The sequence below is a fragment of the Cucumis sativus genome, chromosome 1, assembly GCF_000004075.3.
Source record: "Cucumis sativus cultivar 9930 chromosome 1, Cucumber_9930_V3, whole genome shotgun sequence".
Lineage (NCBI taxonomy): Eukaryota > Viridiplantae > Streptophyta > Magnoliopsida > Cucurbitales > Cucurbitaceae > Cucumis > Cucumis sativus.
Window position 1 is genome coordinate 8,464,857 of NC_026655.2, and position 19,875 is coordinate 8,484,731.

Sequence of the window (19,875 nt, forward strand, 5' to 3'; positions counted from 1 at the left end):
TTAATTACAACCTTGCTATAATCTCTCTTCCTGCTCCACTACAGCCCAGCCGCAGCCCCTCTCTTCGGTGAGCTTCTTTGAACCGCATACGAACGGTGCCCACGACACCGTATCGCCCAAGAGCACAGTGGCGGACTACACCCGACACGTTTGCTTGGCCAATAGCTTGGAGCAACTGTGAGTGACGCCACCAACGTCTTCTGGCTTTTTTAGCACCGTTTTCTCTAGTTCAAGGAGTTTCGGTACTTACCCATTCTATTTCAACATTAGATTTGAGTTACCCACTTCTTAACGGCTCCAAACATGTAGGATTGAACGTATTCGGACGCCAACCAGCAAAGTTTCAAGTCGTTTGGATAAGTTTCTGCGGGGGTAAGAATGGTCTAAATTTCCTTTTGAACTTGTTTAAGATCCTTTATTTGGACACTTTTCACCCTTTTGGATTAGATTTAGATGGTGTAAATTAGTCTATAACTCTTGGTATGCTTAATTTGTGGTTTAAGGTGAGAGATTTTTGAGGTGGATAATTGAAGAATCATGAAACTAGTCTGTCTAATTTTATCTGTTAACTTCTCATGATTGATATTTCAATTCTATAAAGTTGGTGGAGAAAAGATTTTAACTTCTTGGATCCGTTGATTATGTAGAATTTCGGCTTTTTTTTTTTTATGTTATCAAATTTTTGGTTTATTTTCTTTGATATTCTCAATTTATTTACCTTCATTGCTAATCAAGATGGTATTTTGTTTGGTTTTCTATTTTTTAAATAGCAATGGAACATGGATCCTTCACAGATGAGACCAAATCAACATTTTCTGTGGCTGATGAAGATCATACACTTGCAAATACTCTCAGATACACTTTGAACCAAGAGTATGACCTCTTATTCAGTTATTCTTGAGTGAATATTTTGAAATGTTAACATGACATGGACAAGCCAAAGAATTTGCAGTTCTTGGACTACTTATCTTTTCTAACCATTTCATCACTGATTTCTATTAATTCGTGACATAACTAATTAAACAGATTCTTGGTTCTTGTGAACATATCATCAAAAAGGTCCTTGAAAAGTTAATTAGGATCTAGCTGGTTTCGATTATTGTTATTTATTCTTTAGTAAATCATATTCAGACATACTTTTAAATGGCTTGCAATGATCTTGCAGTCCAAGAGTGACATTCTGTGGATACAGCATCCCTCATCCTTCAGATAATCGAGTTAATATTCGAGTTCAGACAACAGGTAATTTGTCTCTTTAAAAGTGGAGCCGATTGGTTCCCATTTAGGACATGTTTTCTAATGGTTAGATTTGGTCTTTCTGTTTTTATGCTTTATACACATCCAATCTATGCATCCATGAGATATATAGCTTATGGATCTATGGGAAGTGTGATCCTCTTTAAAGAAAAATCTTTCAGTAAAATCACCTTGTTGCTTAGCTAGAACCAACCCCGTTATTTTTATAAGCATATAAATATATGTTTTAGTATTCATATGAAAGGTTGTATCTATTTAGTTTCATAACTTTAACAAGATTCAATTGTCTATTTAAAATTTGAATAGTTAACCATCATGGATTGGTGTACTGGTTAAAAAGGAGATATAGTCTCAATAGCTAATTAAGACGTCATGGGTTCAATCCATGGTGGCTACCTACCTAAGAGTTAATTTTCTACGACTTGGCAATTAGGACATACCCACTATTGTCTAATCAACAATAATGTTAATAACTATGACTACACATGACTATACATGATTAATTATACTTGCAAAGTGTGCAAACCATATTTAAAACTTGAAATACTTAGGCGCAACCATAGTTGGAGTTCCATTATTGATTACTAGGGAAAACAAAGCACATGGAAATATGGTAGGAGCAATATAGCAAACAGAAGACTATCAGCAATTTAGCATTACTGAAAGAAAGGTTAATTATGGTTGAATTAAGCTGGATTTTTTATTGAACATGGTAGGTGATCCTGCGAGAGAGGTTTTGAAAGATGCTTGTCAGAACTTGATGGTGGTGTGCCAACATGTGAGGAACACATTTGACAAAGCTGTGCTTGATGTCAAACTCACCAACCCTGTGCGAGACATTAATATCAAATAGAATGGGAACCTTTCTTTTTCTTTGTCTTGTAATTTATTTATTTACTTTTCTGGTTCAATACTTATTGTAGTTTATAGTTCGTTAAGATGGGTTTGTTACTGGCTTTGGAAAAGATTCATTCCATTGAATTTTGCTTACTTTTACTGTTATCTTAACTGATGGCTGATGCTCTCCCTCAGGCTTGACAGAATTGCAATCGAGAGTGTCTTTACCAATTGAGTTGTGTTTGCGTTTAGAAACGACAAAATTTTATATAGATGTATAGAAATATTGATTGGTATAATAGTTTAGAGAAAAAAGCTAGTTGATTGTAAGGTTTCTAACCAATGATACTTGTACGTTAGAAAGAGTTAGAAAGTATTGATGATACACATGTACACATTAGCTTAATGACAATATATTCATTCTCCAATAGTGAAGCATCTTGTAAGGTTTCTAACCAAAATTCTCTAATGTCCAAAAAAGAATACATGTGCGTTGTTTTAAGTGTGCATATGTGATGGAGAGCAAGTTTAGTGACCAAATTATAATACAGTTAAACTGGTTCTTGGTCAAGTATCATCTTCACCGAATTAGTTTGATAGTCTTCTACCTCTTTTCAGATTTTTCTAATTTTATTTAATGGATCCATGTTGATGCAAAATTATCTACTTCATCAATGGAATTACTAAATCCAATTTTATTCAAATCTAAAGGTTTTTTTTATCCCGATTGCTCCTCTCAAAATCAATCTTAATAATTTCTTTCACATAATTATTCCACGGCCCCGCCCTCGAAATGTAAACAAGAAAAAAAATAATCTCCACTCTCTCCATTTCCCGTTTGGAATGGGTTCCATATGGGTTAAATAAATATCTCTATTTAGCATGCCTTCAAGTAAAGTTTGATCACCTTGCTTGTGGAGTGTTTAAACTTGAAGTAACGAACTAGCTAGTTCTCCTTATCTCTTACCTTCGATCAAAGGATAATCCAAAAATCTAACAATTTTTCTTGGATTGTGTCGAATTGATTGAAGTTTTAGAATTTGATATTAGAGGTTAACCAATTGGTTCCTAAATTTAAAATGTTAGAATCTTCATTTCATTTTCTCAATCTTATATTCCAAAAATATATATATATATATTTATTGGAAGTTCATCTTACTCTCTTTCCTACCCTATTAATAATTGGATACTCACATCATAACAATTTATGTAATTATTTTATCTTCTTTTTAATTTATATATTCTTAATATAGAGTATTAATTAGAAAGAGAAGAACATGGCCTATTTTCTTAGTATTATAAAGTTAATTACCATACTCTATAAAGATATACCACACATATTTTTCTTCATATATATTTTTGTAGACCTTGTTTTAATTTTAGTAGATCTCATGTGTGGACTTAAGTGAATTAAGTGTGTAAAGTAGAAAATTATCGGACTGACCAATATGGTTTTGGGAAAAGGATAAAGTCTAACTTAGAAGAAATTAATAATTAAGGAGCTTACCTTTAATCTGTTTTTAGTGGTTTGGTTATGTATATCTAAATATTTTTTTAGTAAAGTTGTGGGTATTAACTCCTTAATTAATATGGACAAAACTACTACGTTTCACCTAATTTTAGGTTTGGTATTCCGATGTCCATTTCATTTCCTAATCATATCTTTTCCAAACATTTTCATATTAATACAACATAACATTCAATATTTGATAATCCTATACATTATTCCAAATAATAACAATAATTGTTCTTCTTATTATCATTGATAATCCTATAATTAGGTGAATTATCAAACAATACTTTCATCATTATTTATTTTAGGGGTCTCAAATTATAAAATTTATTAGACATCAAACTTGTGACGCACACAATTACAAGTCCAAAAATTTATTGACATTTTTTAAGGACAATTTGCAACTAAATTTAAAGTATTTATACAACATTTTTGAAAAATCAATAGACTTCTATAATTGATGGACTCTGAAAATTGATCAACGATAGAAGGTTTCACATATAAATTTTGTTATATTTGTAATCTTTTTTGGTATGCATAATGATTATCTCCAAAATTACTATCCAGATTACAATTATCTTTTTTTTATATGTATGTTTAAATCAATGTTTTTGCCTAAGGAGTTGGAAAGTCGAATTGAGGGTGTACTCTTTGTTTGGCCTAAGTATCCATGTATCTCAATACTAAATAACATGAATTTTATACTTTAATTAACTCATTTAATGGTAAATCATAAACTAACTGTATTAGAAAGTTGAGACTAAACTTGGAAATTGAAATATAGGGGAAAAAACGTTTTTGCTCTCTAGGGTTTCAAAATTCTACTTTTAACCTAATTTTCTTACTAACCACTTGCTTCCATATGGAGTGATAATTGTTTACTAATTAATTTAAAATAAAATATAATTAATTAAGTTTCACTCTTTTTTTATCAGTATTAATTTTTTTTGTTTTAAATTGTTTTATTCCTAATTATTTTAAAGTAATTAATATGCAACAAATCAAAGTGAGTGATGTTTAATAAAAATTAAAGTTAAAAACATAAATTGTGAAACATAGAGTAAAAGCGTTTTGAGAATCATGTGAATAAATTGAATACAAACTCATAAATTTAGAACTAAACGTATTACCTTTTAAAACCTAACCACTAAATAAAAACTATACCTAAAAATAGAGATAGAAAAAATGTATTTTCCCTCACAATCACACACACAAACACATATATATTCGTGTATTCATTTATGCTAAAAACACTTTAAAGGGCAATTTAGTCTTTTCAAATAATAGTCAAATCCAAATCACAAGATAATAATCCCAACTCCCTAAGTCATTTATCTTCTCCCCTATCATCTCTCTCTCTCTCGCTCTTCCCTTCAATAGTTTGGCAAATTCAACCAAACTCCAATTATGAATTACAAAGATAACCCATCAAATATTTTGATAAAATAAAAGTGTTCTTTTTTTGGCCATTGCTTAATCTTTGGCTAACTCCAAATCCAACACACACATTTTCTCTTTCTTCCCCTCTAAGCATCACCCACCAAATAAACAAAATCCATACTTTCTATCTTATATGGCTTATCCACCCAAAAAATGAGTATCATATAACATGATTGTTCTTCCTAAGATGGTGGAGATTTCAAGAACCTCCAAGAAAAAAAGGTTCTTGAATTTCAATATCATCAATCATAGAAAGAATACACTAATTTGCTTCAAATCTTCCAAATACCTTCTTCTTTCTACTTGTTTTTCCTTCTATGTCTTCACTTCTTTTCTCCTAACCCATAATAATAGCCCAAATCATCCAAATTTAATTCATCATCTCTCCAATTCCAAACCCTTTCCTTCAAAAGCTCTTGTTGAATCCACTTTTGATTATTATGGCAATACCAACGACTTGAAAGTTTTCGTCTACGACTTGCCGCCCGAATTCAACGCCAATTGGCTTTCTGACGCCCGGTGCGGTGGTCATTTGTTTGCTTCTGAGGTGGCCATTCATAAGGCTCTTTTGACGAGCCATGTAAGGACTTTGGACCCTTCTGAAGCTGATTTCTTCTTTGTTCCTGTTTATGTTTCTTGTAATTTTAGCTCCTTTAATGGCTTTCCGGCTATTGCTCACGCTCCTTCTCTTTTGGCCTCTGCGGTCGACGTCATCTCCGGTCAATTCCCGTTTTGGAACCGTAGCCGTGGCTTTGACCACGTCTTCGTTGCCTCTCATGACTATGGCGCTTGTTTCCATTCCTTGGTAAGAAAGAATTACAATTGGCTGAAATAATATTAAATTTATCTTTATCTGATTTGAGGAAATTTAATACAAACATCAAAATAGTGGTCTAAGAAGTGGTGTGTCCACACATGAAAATGTTATTTCCTTTCAAATTAATTTATATTGATCTCAATCAGATGATTTACCTAATAATAATTGAACATCATCCATGATTTAACGTGAAAAAAATATTTTCAATTTCATCTGCTATGTGATTAGGGTGTCCTCAAAACCCAATTACGGAATAGTATAGTGCGTATTATTTACTTTAATTTAGTTTATAGGTAATATGGCTTTTAATTAATGTTCAAATGAATTTTCTTTGAAAAAAATTGATTTAAGTAATTGAAAGATTATGGATATAATAATTGGGAAGTTGATTTAACTTTTGTGTTTGTTTATGTTTGAAAATATTGAAGGAAGATATGGCAATAGCAAACGGAATACCGGAATTCTTGAAGAACTCAATCATTTTACAGACTTTTGGAGTCAAATATAAGCACCCATGTCAAGATGTTGAGAATATTTTAATACCACCTTATATTTCGCCGGAATTCATGGAACCCGCCGTCGTTGACGGCCGCCGGAGAGACATATTCGCATTTTTCCGGGGAAAAATGGAGGTCAATCCCAAAAACGTCGGTGGCCGATTCTACGGCAAGTAAGGAAATGTTTTTTTAAAGAAAAAACAAAGATTGTCTTTATTTATTATATATTTATCCTTATTTTGTGTGTATTTTGAAATGGATTTTTAATTTGGGTGGTGGCTTTGACTTTCTTCAGGCGTGTTCGGACGACGATTTGGAAGAAATTCCACCGTGACCGGCGGTTTTACCTCAGAAGGCATCGATTTGCCGGTTACCGGTCAGAGATTGCCCGTTCTGTTTTTTGCTTATGTCCTTTGGGGTGGGCCCCGTGGAGTCCGAGGTTGGTTGAATCAGTTGCACTTGGTTGCGTCCCGGTCATCATAGCCGACGGTATCCGCTTGCCGTTTCCTTCCGCCGTGGACTGGCCGGGAATATCGTTGACAGTGGCGGAGAAAGACGTCGGAAAATTGAGGAAAATTCTCGAACGCGTGGCGGCGACCAATCTCACCGCCATTCAAAAAAACCTGTGGGACCCTAAAAACCGGCGGGCCCTTCTGTTCCATAACCCAACCCAACCACAAGACGCCACGTGGCAAGTTCTAAGTGCCCTGGCGGAGAAGTTGGACCGATCGTTTAGGAGTCTTAGGGTTCTGAACCAATAAAACGAAGACACGTAGGATGCAAGAAGCATTCATTCGTTGAATATATAAAAATGTGTTTTGGTTTCACCGGGGACGCGTGGTGGGTTTTGATTTGAAGAGGAGACACGTGGCCAATGGTAAAGAGGTGATGGTTAGAAATCGATCGGTTTGTAACTTTAGGGAAATAGTTAGTTTAAACTTAAAATGGGATAGTGACATCCAACCCCTACAGAAAAGAGAAGAAAAACCACAATTTTATAAATGTAAGTGTTTAAATTTGTTAAAGTCTAAATTCATAGAATTAAAAGTAAAAAAAAAATAATAATAATAAAAGTCTAAAATCAAAGACTTTCAAAAGAATAGTTAATGCTCTAATTAAGATACGTAAAATAATTAATTTAAAACCACTAATAATTTTAAATTTAGTTACGTTAGACATTAGTTAAAGTTTGAACTATTTAATATATTGTTGTATTAATTAATTATTTAATTACTTAGCTATAAAAGTTTAGTTCAATTAATATTGATATTTTTTCTTTAAGACAAGGGGTTTGTGTAAATAAAGATTTTAAGGATAATATTAATTAAATAGTTAAGATTATAAAATATGTACTAGTTGAAATTTTATAGCGTGTGTGAATAATATAATTATTTAATTAAAACTAGCTGTGATGAGTAATTGATATTAACTTATTGATCATTAGGTTATATTTTTAATGTCCATATCCCATAAATAAAAATTCCAATTGCAGGGAGGGTAGATTATAATAAAACTCATATATATCAAATGAGTTTCAAAAGTTGAGATGGTAGAGGAGAAAACGCTAATGTTATACCTCATATTGATATACTTCAAAAATTGATATAAAATTTGTCATATGTACAAAATATTTTACATTTTATTATATATACTAATATTTTGGGCTTAATTATTATACTTGTATCAATTTATTAATGATGAGGCACATAGTTGATGTGAACCGTGCTACATTCTTTAACATTATCCATCCAAAAAGATGGTGCAATTTTAGTGTCACATTCTCTCTAGTTGGATTGTGACATTTAATTTAAGTCAAATTTGGTTGCCTTTCATATATTTTTACCAAAATTTTCTAATAAACTATGTTTGTGATTGACACTCAAAGGCGTGTATTAGTACATGTTTGGGAGTGATTTTAAAACTGTTAAAACCACTTTTGTTCAAAATCTATGTGACGAATTACATCTTTTATATTCACCAAAAATGTAGTTTTGAAAGTGCTAAAATTCATTCATAATTGTATACCTTAAGTAGAATACAACATACCATCCACAAATCTACCACGTTCCAATTTCAACTAAAACATTTTCTGATTTATATTTAATGGAATTGAATAATGATTAAACCAAGTAAAGAAATTTTGTTGGATTGGTCTAGTTGGTTTTTAAAATTTTGACGAAAGTTGTTAAATTCCATTATTTATTTTAAAAAATAATAATAACACAACTTGATAAAGTCAATAAAGTTTTACGACTCAAAGTACATAAATACACGAAAGTGACAACAATTTTTTTTCTACTTATTATCATTTTTTTAAAAAAAGAGATTTTCATTCAACATTTAGATTTAGTAGTTTAATATATGAATGAAGGGAGATGTCATATAAATTTTATTTTTTGTTAGCAATTATTATATTAAAATTTTGTAAAATAGAACAATAATTGTATATTGGTTATTTTAAAAGAAGAAAATGCAATTTAGAAAGGAAAAAAAAAAGAATAAAGCAGAAATGTTTGTGAAGAAGAAGAAAAGGCATTTAAAAAATAGGGCAACAGTGTCCTACCCCTTATGTCTTATGCCTGTGGGTGGAGAACTACCCGACAAATCTCTCCTCTTTCTTTGACAACCAATCTCTACATTCTCAACGTCTACCAATAAAATATAAATGACGTTCAAACATAAACAACTCCATATACATAAACATTCAAATCGTGTCCTTCCACATATGATTTCTAGATACGTACCACTACATCCATGTGTTTTGATAATCATTTTCGTTTGTTGTTCCTCAAATTTAGAATCGTTTATGAAAATTGGACAAAACCAGAGAAGCTATTGAAAATAGTTTATTCCAATTATGTTTCCATTTTTCTTGATTTTATTTCTTTTTTATTTTACAATCTTTAGTTGGTTGATTGGTGGGGGAGACATACTTATACTTAATTTTGGCCTAAACATGTTGAGTTCAAATTCCAATTTTAATGACCTTTTTATTTCTATTTAATATTTCTTAGTTTATCTCTTTCATTGCTTTATTAATTTTTTCATATATATGTTTAATATTTTTTAATTTGTTTATATTTTGTTCTACTCTTAGTTTTTTTTTATAATTATATGTTAAAACTTTATTTTGAATTTTGAATTTTCAATATTTTAGGTTAATGTATTATTTGAGTTACAAATTGTAGATCTAATTTTAAATTTTCTTTTCTATTTAGCTATATCTATTTTATATTTTATGTTTATATGTTTAATTTAATTTTAAATTTTAGTTTGATCGACATTTATATTTATATATTATTTTTAACTTCTAAATTTAAATTATGAATATGTATTATTTAAATATTTTCTATAATTTTAATTTCAAACTTTTCAATATACATGCTTATATGTCATTTTAAATTTAAATTGATAGTATAATCGAAATTAGTAAGAATTTTACCTTATATAATTTTACTAAATAATCATCTAGTTTATCTTTAATATTTTATACATAATAATATAATTAATTTGAATTAGAGAAATGAATTAATTCAAACAATATTTCAAATCCAATTTTAACCAAATATGATTAATAAAAAATTATTGTATTATAGTTATTAATTTTATAACGAATTTTTTGTGTACTTGATAATGTTAATGTTTTATATTTTTTTTTCATATTTTAATGAAATTATATATTTTTTTATTATTGATCTAATTAAATTATATTTGAAATAAAAAAAATACGCAAAAATGTTAGAAAAAAGAACACAAAAAAAGAACGAGAAATGATTGTAAAATAAGTTTATGTTTCTATTTCTTTAAAAATAAACAGAAGACGAGGGTGGTTATCAAACATAGTCTTGTTTCTTGTTCTAAAAAAAGAAACAATGAATAAGAAATATGAAACAAGAAACAAGAAAGAGTAAACAAAAATGTTATCGAACATACCCTTAGTGGCATTTAATGGGTTTTGTTAGAGATACATGTGGGTTAAATTACAAAGAAATTGGATGTTTGGTGGAATTTTTGGACAATTTCTAATTTCTTATTTTTATTAGTATTTATTATATATTTTCCATATTTCGATTGTGTCTCGTTTTTACAACATTTTTTTTCTTCTATTATTTCAATCTAACATTTGTTTGTGTAGCATGGTTGAGTATATTTGATATAGTTTAGTCTTTGGATATAATTTAATTATATCATTTATGCAACATGGTGTCACGTTAAAATGTTCATTCCCCTGCGATCTAACAACATCATTCTTACTTGTCTCAAATGTTTATGAGAGTAAAAGCCTCTCTTACAAATCAACATGAATCATTTCAGCATGTTTTATCCTCACTAACATGCATCCTTGAAAAATTACCAAGAGATCATCCAACATAAAATTACTCTGAGCTAAGCACGCTACACAAACATATAATAAATAATGACACACTAAAAAGTTCTCCTAAGATTGAGTCATCGAAAAGAAAGGTGCATCTTGTTAATATAGGTAGTATATTTTTTTTAAGTCTTAACATTACTTTTATATTTTCATGATCTCTCTTATTCAAATGTAATATTGGTTCATTCACATCTCCCTCTTAAACTCAAGATGTTACAAGAAATATATTTTCATTAGATAATTAGTTTGATCACTTTCTCATTCAATTGCATTAACTGACATGATTATTCTAACACTATGATTTTGACGACATATAAGTTGTTACATTTGATTTGTTACATATAACAACTAATTGACTAACCACTTCGAAGAATGCAAGATAGTTTCATGAACACACATACGATTACACTCTCCAGACCTTACGTCAAATCTCAATCTCTTACTTACACTCTAACAATGAAAAATTCAAATCTTGTATTGTAACGAAAGAAGCAGCAAAAAAGCATCTTTCTCGATGAAAATGTCCCTCAAATAATGTTGCTAAATGAGCAGTAAAAGAAAAAATGATATGATCGTAATGAATAGATACTCATATAAATATATAACACAAAAACTAGAAATATGATAAAGTGGTCTGGTAAGGAACGAAATTAGGTTGTTTAATGACAAGTATTTAGGCAATTAATTATTGGTTTAGTGGAAGTGGAAAGAAAGATGACAGACTTGTCCGGCACCCCATCATCCCATCGCCTATCCGATAGCCATCATAAAATTGACCCATTATTTGTCCGCTACCCATCCATCCCATCTTCATACACACTACACATCAGAAGACAGTGATCAAATCAGTTGCCGCCTCTAATCATCCTTTCTTCAATCATTTCATTTCTTTTTTTAAATAATTGTTAACAAATCACAACTAAATAATTACATATATTAGATACAAATTTCCAATCTCTTGAATACAAACAACAAAGTGTCAGACTTTAGAAACTCTTTAATGGCATTTATAATTTGAATATTAGAACACACATAACTTGCTATCAGCACACTCATCAAACTAAATGTCTGAAATTTTGGCATACTGATGTTAATTTGTTATTACATCGGTAGACTATATTCATATATATAGTATTCTATATTATCGAAAGAAAGATATTCTTCTATTATACTTTCAAATAAATATCAACTTATTAGTTAAGGACTTGAACTCTCGTTGATATGGAAAGTCATACAACAGAAGGTATATAAAAATTACCATATCAAGAATAAAAGTCTATCAATGATCTATCGTTGATGTCTACATGACATTTCAATTATTAACATGATACAAAGTTTGTCATGAATAGAATAAAAATAATTGTCTAAGGTCTATTATTGATAGATTAATATCACTATCACTTATAAAATTTAAATTGAGGTCAATTTAAATATAAAAGAAAATTAACTTGTATTGAAAACATTTTTATAATATTTTGAAAAGGCATATTAGAAATGTTGAAATACTTGGCTTAAAGTTCTTTAAAAAAGAATCGATAGAAGGGTCTAAAGAACTTTTTAACATTGCTCCACTTGTGGACTTTAAAATAAGAAGAAAATTCAACAAGTGGAAATGAATGTTAGTTAAAAAAGGAAAAAAAATCGTTTAAAATTTTTGAAGACAAAACATCCATAGACCACCTACTATAATATCATATTAAATCACCGATTGACTCTAAAGCTTAAATTAATAGGTGAATACAATTTTAATTATATCATCCAACTAAGCAAGTCTTTTATGTTTTGCTTTGGTTTTAGTTACAAATACTATGAAATTCAAAGCTAGAGAACCAATAAATGTGAATTTAATTATATCATCTTAGCGAACAAATCCTTTTGTTTGAATTTGGCTTTGGTTTTAGTTGCAGATACTATGGAGTTCCAAACTAGGAAACCAATAAATATAGTGAGAAAATCAAAGTTGATAGTATATGTTGTTATGTTTTATGTAAATTAGAGTATGCTCATTCTCATATTTAATTTTCTTATATTTAGTTGCACTTAATTTCTCAATGTCTACATACAGATTTATTAAGAAAAACATATTAGAGAGACTTCATTTTTCTCCTAAGCTGTAACCAAATAAAATCAATTGCATACAAATATTAATACTAAAATTCAATCATATTTAAAAACAAAACTTTCAGCTGGATTTTCTACTCAAATTTCCTTTCTTTTACGAACAAGTAGACTGCTCACACAAGTATCATCATTAACTTGAAGGAGCAAGAGAAAACAAATTTAGATCAATAGTATTGACATGGAGATCGAAAATTCAATCCCCCACTCTACGGTTGTTATACTAAACCCTTAAATAAGTAATTGTTGGGTTTCATCATGGGATTGATTTGATGAGTTTTTGAAGATTGAACGACTTTGAATTTCTAATATATTTCATGTAGAATCATTATCCAATGCTTAGAAGATGGTTAAAAAATCTAAGTTGTCCACTTTAAAAAAAGATCACCATATTTGAAACGTTTAGATGAATTTGATGAAAATGAACTCAAAATGATGTTATCATTTACCTTTTGAAAAATGTGTTGCTGCTACATGAACTTGTTATCTAGAAATAATTTCAGTTGGCAAAGACATTCACTCTCACTCGAGCAGTAACTTCAGGGTGAAGCTTCAACTCTGCAACATATTCTCCTGTTTCCCTGATCTCGGGAAGATCAACAATCCGTTTGTCAATATCCCTGCACATAATTGTATTATACTTGTATCAGAGGAGAACATTCAAGGATTAAATTGAAGTTTGAGGTGCAGCTCAAAAACATTCTCTAAACTTTAATCATAAAGGTATACGCTTAAAATTTGTAAAAGATCAAGCTTGACTAGCACAAGACGGCTGTTGCTTGATTGTCACATTTCCAGCAGAGCTCAAGATGTTACTGGGAACATTTTTTAGCCATGTTAGAACTTAGAAGGGAATTTGAGAAGAACCAAATAATAGTTATCTGTATTGAAATGAAGATTATAGAAGTTAGGAAAGAAAGTTGAGTGCCCTTCCTTGTTCTCCTGATTTCAAACTACTTGAAATACTTAAACCAATACTCAAGTCAGCTTTGAGATTGCATTTTGTGGCCTGTCTTGTTATCTTGCCATCCTCAGGCGACCTCCCTTACATTTTCGGGTTTTCATAGCCCTTTTGCACGTGGAGAGACAAAAAATGTGCCAGCTTCTTTCACTGGATGGTTAGGATGTTCAACTCTATGTTCAGCACCACGTTGTGGGGTGTTCCTCCTTCTTGGGGTTGTAGCAGTGTATCATGTGTAGGGGTGCATCTGAGAATTGAGATGACATCTTTGGAGCTAGTAGTTCACTCATATGATTTAGGTTTACATGGACTTGTTAGGTCATTGCCATGACAAAGTGATTTAGCCGGCCTAGAATTAGAGGGTAAGATAAAGTTCCCTCGAGTAACACGGCTGGGTTGGAGAAATTTTCAATTTGGTTCAGTTTAGAAAATTTTAGAAACCAGCCAATTTGGAACTCGCTCCGGAGCAATGATATATATTTTGAATTTTTTAGGGTTTTGAGCACTTTCCCTCTTTAGCCTCCAGTCCCCACCTCCCAACTAAGAGGTTTAACATATTTATAGCCAAGCACACTGATCACGCGTGATTTTGGACATTCTAAGATGTATTCCAAACCAAATGCATCTCTTTCAGCATTTGTCCAAGATTTTGGACAAACATGCATGGCTTTGAACACTTATCCAAGACGTATTCAATCAAATGTATGCCTTTGAAATATACATTTGCAAAGAGACAAAAATGACCCTATTTTACTAAATTTTCTCAAATGAACTCGACTTTCCAAATTTTCCTTCGAAAACTGCATAATGCCATGATCCATTTCTTCTTAACAGCCTTGTGTTGCAACTTCTTTTTTAATCATCAAACTGCAGCCCCAGAAGGAACTTACTTGGGCCATAAAGACCTGGTCCTTATCTATCTATTTAACCTCTTTGGAAATGAAACCACGATACTTTCTCATAACTTGATGGCAAGTTCCAAGCATTCAATGAGGTAGGAATTAACTGCATAGTCTAAAAAGCCCTAGAAGCCATTGCTACTCATCTTTAAAATAGCCAACATCCAATAGTTTAGGAGATATTTCTGAATCTCACCCATTCTCTGTAGGTAGGGACCAAGTTAATTCTCCAGCGTTTGTGAAAATTCAAGTTTTCCAACTTCAAAGTGAAGGACCTAAAACAATCTGTCCCTTGTGTATTGCAACTTGGAAGAAGCCTTACTGTGTCCATGGAAGAGTATTATAGGAGTACTATTTGGATGAAAAGGGTTGATAGGGTAGGAGTCTTGGGTCCAAACCTGGAGTGTCTCAAGGATTTTCCACTGTCTTCATGGAGGTTCCTCTTGGTAGCTACAATAACTTTGTTCTAGTTCAGCACTCTGACTCAGACTTACCGACCACCCAACATCTTACACAACACCAGCACGGAAACAAACTGCTTTCAGTTTAGTATAAGCAAAGCAACTTTCCATCTTTGTGGGGTTTTGATATACTCGACAATGCCATTTCCCCATTCATAAAGTCTGGTAAGATACCTCGAAAGGCCAACTCTCCCCAGTAGTTGACGTCTGATGGACCACAAACCCCCTCCCCTAAGTTCTGAACTATCATCAACTAAAATAGGTTTCTATACAAATAGAAAAGTAAATAGATAAAGTACCTCTGAAGTTGTGCCTTGATAATATCAACAAGATCCTGTGCGGTGACACTGCAAAAATAAGTCCAATTGAGTAGGCCTAATGAAAAGAAAAGAAATAGAAAATTTCATCTTAATACTGCCAAAATTCAACTCACGTTCCAAATATCTGTTTTCCTTTTCCACCTTTTCGTTTCACCTTGAAAGCTCCAACAGTTTGAAAAATCAGAGCGAGTTGCTGTGCCTCCTCTATTACCTGATAAGTTAATTCTCATTTGAATAAATCCCCATAGAAAAGGTAGTGATAGTCAAGAAAACAAAATATTTGTTGCCATATTCAATTAACTACTCTGCATATGACCAAGTCCAGTTTAGAAATTTAGTGACAATAATATGTTATCTTATCTACAGAATGAAAGTATGCAGTCTAAGATTTGCTGGTGTTCAGGAAAAGATGAAAGAATGCATATAAAAAATGTCCCTTGTTGTGAGACCCGTGTTTGGAATAGAAGGGTCAAAGTATTGATAAAGTATGGAATAGGCGTTTCGAGAAGAAGCTTGAGTTTTGAAGTCGATGTTAGGATGAGGTGAGATGAGAAGATGTTAGGTATTTTGAAAGACCACGTGAGAGAAGCCAGGCGAGAAGATGTCATTTCTGATTTGACATGGGTTTACGTGTAAGATTAAGGGTTAAGCATAGTTAAGCAAAATATTAAACTTACACGTGTAAAGTTATAAGTAGAAGCTGGCATTTTGGGAGAAGCTCAAAGGTGACTAATCTAGTTTCGGATTAGTATAAATAAAGCTGGCTAAATTAAAGAGTCTGTTGATTTTATGAGATTTTGCCAAAGTGTGGAACTGTCAAGTAAGTGACTAGGCAAGAAGAAGAGCTGAAGTTAGACGTTGGGCTAAAGGAAACCAAGTCTTAGAGAGTGATTTTGAGATGTGTTTTGTACTTTAAAGTTTTCTTTAAATTTCATGTTGATCTATGTATAATAATAATGTTTATGTATAATAATGTTTTATACATAAATATTTCTAAAGAAGGCTTATGGTTAAAGGAGTTTCATGTTGTTTATGAATGTAAAAGTGTGTTTCGAACCATTAGTCTTATGTCTAGCATTGAGCAAACTTTTATGTGCACACAAGGGTTCAAGGCAGCCATTTGGAAAAGACCTGCATGGTGGAGTGAAGCCAGCCAATGCATAAAAGATGGGTATTGTGTTAGGCAGCCTGAGCAACGAGGAGTGAGCCAGATGATTCCCGGATGCTGATGATGAAAAGGCCATCAAAGTAGTCTTAACACAAGGCGATGAGTTTTGGTGTTGGGAATGACTATGCTCTCAGCGAGAAGGATAAAAGACTAATGTGTGTTTTGTAATAATGTTATTCTGAAACAAGGCGATGAACCTGTTTTGACTATAATGATCTTATTATGAAATGTTTTTCCCAAAGGTTTTTTTAAAAGCTTCCTCACTAAGTTTTTGACTTATGTTTTTATGTTCTCTCTCCCCAAGCGACCAGGCATTAAAGGCCAGGTAAGAAGGGACAATGCTTGGTTGGGTGAGAAAGCTTGGCGAGATGTTTAAGTTTTAAGTTATTATATTTTGTATCAAGGAATGATGTAATTTATGATTGTTGAATGGTTAAAGTGAATAAAAGAAGTTGTTTGCTATATCTCTACTGCGTTATACTGTTTCTTATTGCCAAATGATTAAGTTTTACTGTTAAGATCTTAAGTGTACTAGGCGGTAAAATCTGAGTTTGAAGGAACCTTATTAAATCATGTCTCCTACTGTAATACATTCTTGTTTTGGGATGTATGCGGAACAGGGCGTGACACTTGTAGCATAGGGAACAGAATGAATCCAACGAACTCGCAAAGTTCCAATAAATGAGCATCCAATCATTTGGAAATTATAGATAGTAGTAAAATCTGTAAAATATTTTCAGAGTAAGCACTTTACCGATGCTTCTTAGTTCTTTCCAAAATTGTTATAGAAGTGTCTCACTTCCAAAAAACAAAGTACAATAAAAATATGTAAAGGTATTTCAAACTAGGAGCCCAAATCATGTCAAAGAGTAAAAGCTAATCCTTGTCGTTGATGCTTATAGTGAAGAATTTAAATTATATTGAGTAATTAGTGATTCAAATAGTTCTAAAATCCTATTGAAGATAGAATATGATGGTCAAGAAATAGATGGAAAGGACAGATTATGCATGGAAGATAAAGAAATAAAAGAAAAGGATTTGTTACCCGCTTTTTCTCAGCCTCAATTCTTTCCTCTTCAATCCGCATTTCCCTGAGAAAAATAAAAATAAATCCCAAGAAATTCCACCAATGTACATATAGACAACAGTTCTGATCCACACTTAATTTCAGGCGACCCTTTACTGTTTAACGTATTTTTACTTTTTGATAGATATCATCATGCTTTTATGTTTGAATTGTCATAGTTTGGTCAAGTGATATTGCCATTCACATGAAATATTTAAAGCACAGTGCCAATGAACATCGAATTCCAATAACCAGTTCAACAAAGTTAGTTAACCAAATAGTGATACCACTGTGACTGAGCACCAAAAATTTATTTTACTAACATCCTCTATCAAATGATTGGGCTAGAAAGGCATGAGATATGGACCTCAAATAAGACAATTGGTTCATAAGCATAGCATATCAGCTCTCCAATATTGAGCAAAAATGAAATTCATAAGAATGTTCTTTCCATCTAATAAATTGAAATGCTCAATGCAGTAAAGTTGGACTTCAGGAAAGACAAGGTTGTATGGTCCCTCCACACTAAGTCTGTCTTCACAAATCTTACAGAGTAGTCTACCCTCTTGAAAGCTGCGTTGGTCGATATCATTTGGATGTTCAAACATCCTAAAAATTAGAAGTTCTTTTTGTGGTCTCTAGCATATGAAGTAGGTAGGAAAAATGAGGTAGATGGATTTGGGGGTTCTCTCCTAATTCATAGATAATCATATAATTCCACAGATGAAATTGCCCAAAAGTCCAATTGAATAGGGATCATTTTTCAGATAGTAGACATGACACGCATTGTTTAAGGTTTAAATCACAGGGAAGTAAAAGGGAAAGAGATAGAGAGAGGACTGCTAGACCTCCCATTAAGCAAGTACACAAGAGGTGGCGTTGGGTAGCTATTGTGGTATGCAGGGGAATGTTGGTATTTAAACCTTTGTCTTGGCCAGGGTTAGATGTCTTGTGTTTTATGTATGAACAGTAGTTCAAACTGTGGAGAGAGCAACCCTCCAATTTGTCTGTGGTTTGTATTTGCTTCTTTGTTTCAATGTAATCCAACTCTAGTCCCCTGTATTTCGTTTGAATACCAAGTAGAGAGGAAAATATCAAACAGAACCTTATCACTCAAAGACTGATACCATGAAACTTCCACGCTTTCTTATCATCAAACTCTCATTGTCATTATCATTCATTGACTATGTACAGCAGAAAATTAGTTCGTTAGACTCACTCCATTAACCAGCTACACAAATTTAGTTGATAACAACCAATAAATAACCACTCTGACCCAGCAACTTACTAATAACTATTTGGTCACACTTACAATTCCATCCTGATTACCAAGATTTAAGAATTGATAGAAACGTTTTAAAATCCCTTATTCGGTAGGATCATTTCCAAAAGTACAATTTTGAGACCAGAAATATTATAGATAAAAAAAAAAAAACAAATGACATCTATAAATTAAATAGGTTCTGTAAGACATTACTTGAGCAAAACTGGAGTGACAATCTGGGCCTTGCCCATGGGGAACAGATAGTTTCTGTAATACCCAGCCTTCACATCAATAAGCTGCCCTTTCTTTCCCAGGTCCGCAACATCCTCCTTCAAAATTATCTGCCCCAATTCCACACACCACAGAACCAAATTACAATTGCAACTACTAACACCCAACAGATAGAAAGAAAGAAAAACGAAAGCAGCTACAGAAAAAAAAGGCGTTGGGGAGAAATTTGAAGAAACCCCATTATGGGCCATTACCTTTCTTGACTTCGAAGCTTTCTTTTGGGCGACAACAACCATGGCGGTCCTTCCATATGAGAACTTGGCAGTTTCTTCGATGTTTCCAGCTACATTTGGTAGACCCATATCCAGAAGGGAAGAACTCCACGACAGAGCGGTTGTGATAGAAGCCATTTCAAATTTTCACACACTGTAAAGCTCCTTCCACTTTGAAGTTCTTTCTTCTTTATATCGCCCTTGCTGCAATCTTATCTGTAGGGGTACATGTAACCATATCCACATATGCATACAATATTTGGTTAAATTGCACATTTGGACATTCTACATGCAACCATTTCGTTTTTAGTTTTATGGATTTTATATTCTTAAATAATTCTATACAAGTTTGATGATTTGTGCAAATCATCTCTAAATC

The 19,875-nt window shown here is 32.1% G+C and overlaps 3 protein-coding genes across 5 annotated transcripts; 2 read left to right on the forward strand and 1 right to left on the reverse strand.

Moving 5' to 3' along the window:
- Positions 1-2,325, forward strand: LOC101216823 (DNA-directed RNA polymerases I and III subunit RPAC2). Of its 2 annotated transcripts, none has more exons than XM_011655364.2 (5): positions 1-177; positions 310-372; positions 771-873; positions 1,166-1,242; positions 1,974-2,325. In XM_011655364.2, the coding sequence occupies exons 3-5, from the start codon at positions 773-775 to the stop codon at positions 2,108-2,110; spliced, it is 315 nt and encodes a 104-aa protein (XP_011653666.1). In that variant the 5' UTR covers positions 1-177; positions 310-372; positions 771-772; the 3' UTR covers positions 2,111-2,325. The 2 variants fall into 2 exon arrangements, with proteins under 2 accessions (XP_011653666.1, XP_004147276.2); XM_004147228.3 differs by having other exon boundaries at positions 2-242.
- Positions 2,326-4,970: 2,645 nt separating this feature from the next.
- On the forward strand, positions 4,971-7,393 carry LOC101223209 (probable glucuronoxylan glucuronosyltransferase F8H). The gene is made up of 3 exons (XM_004147254.3): positions 4,971-5,852; positions 6,293-6,534; positions 6,657-7,393. Exons 1-3 carry the CDS (start codon positions 5,217-5,219, stop codon positions 7,120-7,122), a joined length of 1,344 nt encoding a protein of 447 aa, XP_004147302.1. The 5' UTR covers positions 4,971-5,216; the 3' UTR covers positions 7,123-7,393.
- A 3,833-nt stretch (positions 7,394-11,226) lies between these two features.
- Positions 11,227-19,816, reverse strand: LOC101216586 (50S ribosomal protein L9, chloroplastic). 2 transcript variants are annotated; one of them, XR_969269.2, is made up of 7 exons: positions 19,479-19,816; positions 19,207-19,334; positions 17,709-17,754; positions 15,609-15,706; positions 15,475-15,522; positions 13,304-13,474; positions 11,227-11,555 (listed from the first exon to the last, which is right to left on the reverse strand). XR_969269.2 is itself a non-coding variant. In XM_004147227.3 (6 exons), the coding sequence occupies exons 1-6, from the start codon at positions 19,632-19,634 to the stop codon at positions 13,354-13,356; spliced, it is 597 nt and encodes a 198-aa protein (XP_004147275.1). In that variant the 5' UTR covers positions 19,635-19,816; the 3' UTR covers positions 13,148-13,353. The 2 variants fall into 2 exon arrangements, 1 of the variants encoding a protein (XP_004147275.1); XM_004147227.3 differs by lacking the exon at positions 11,227-11,555 and having other exon boundaries at positions 13,148-13,474.
- Positions 19,817-19,875: the final 59 nt, after the last annotated feature.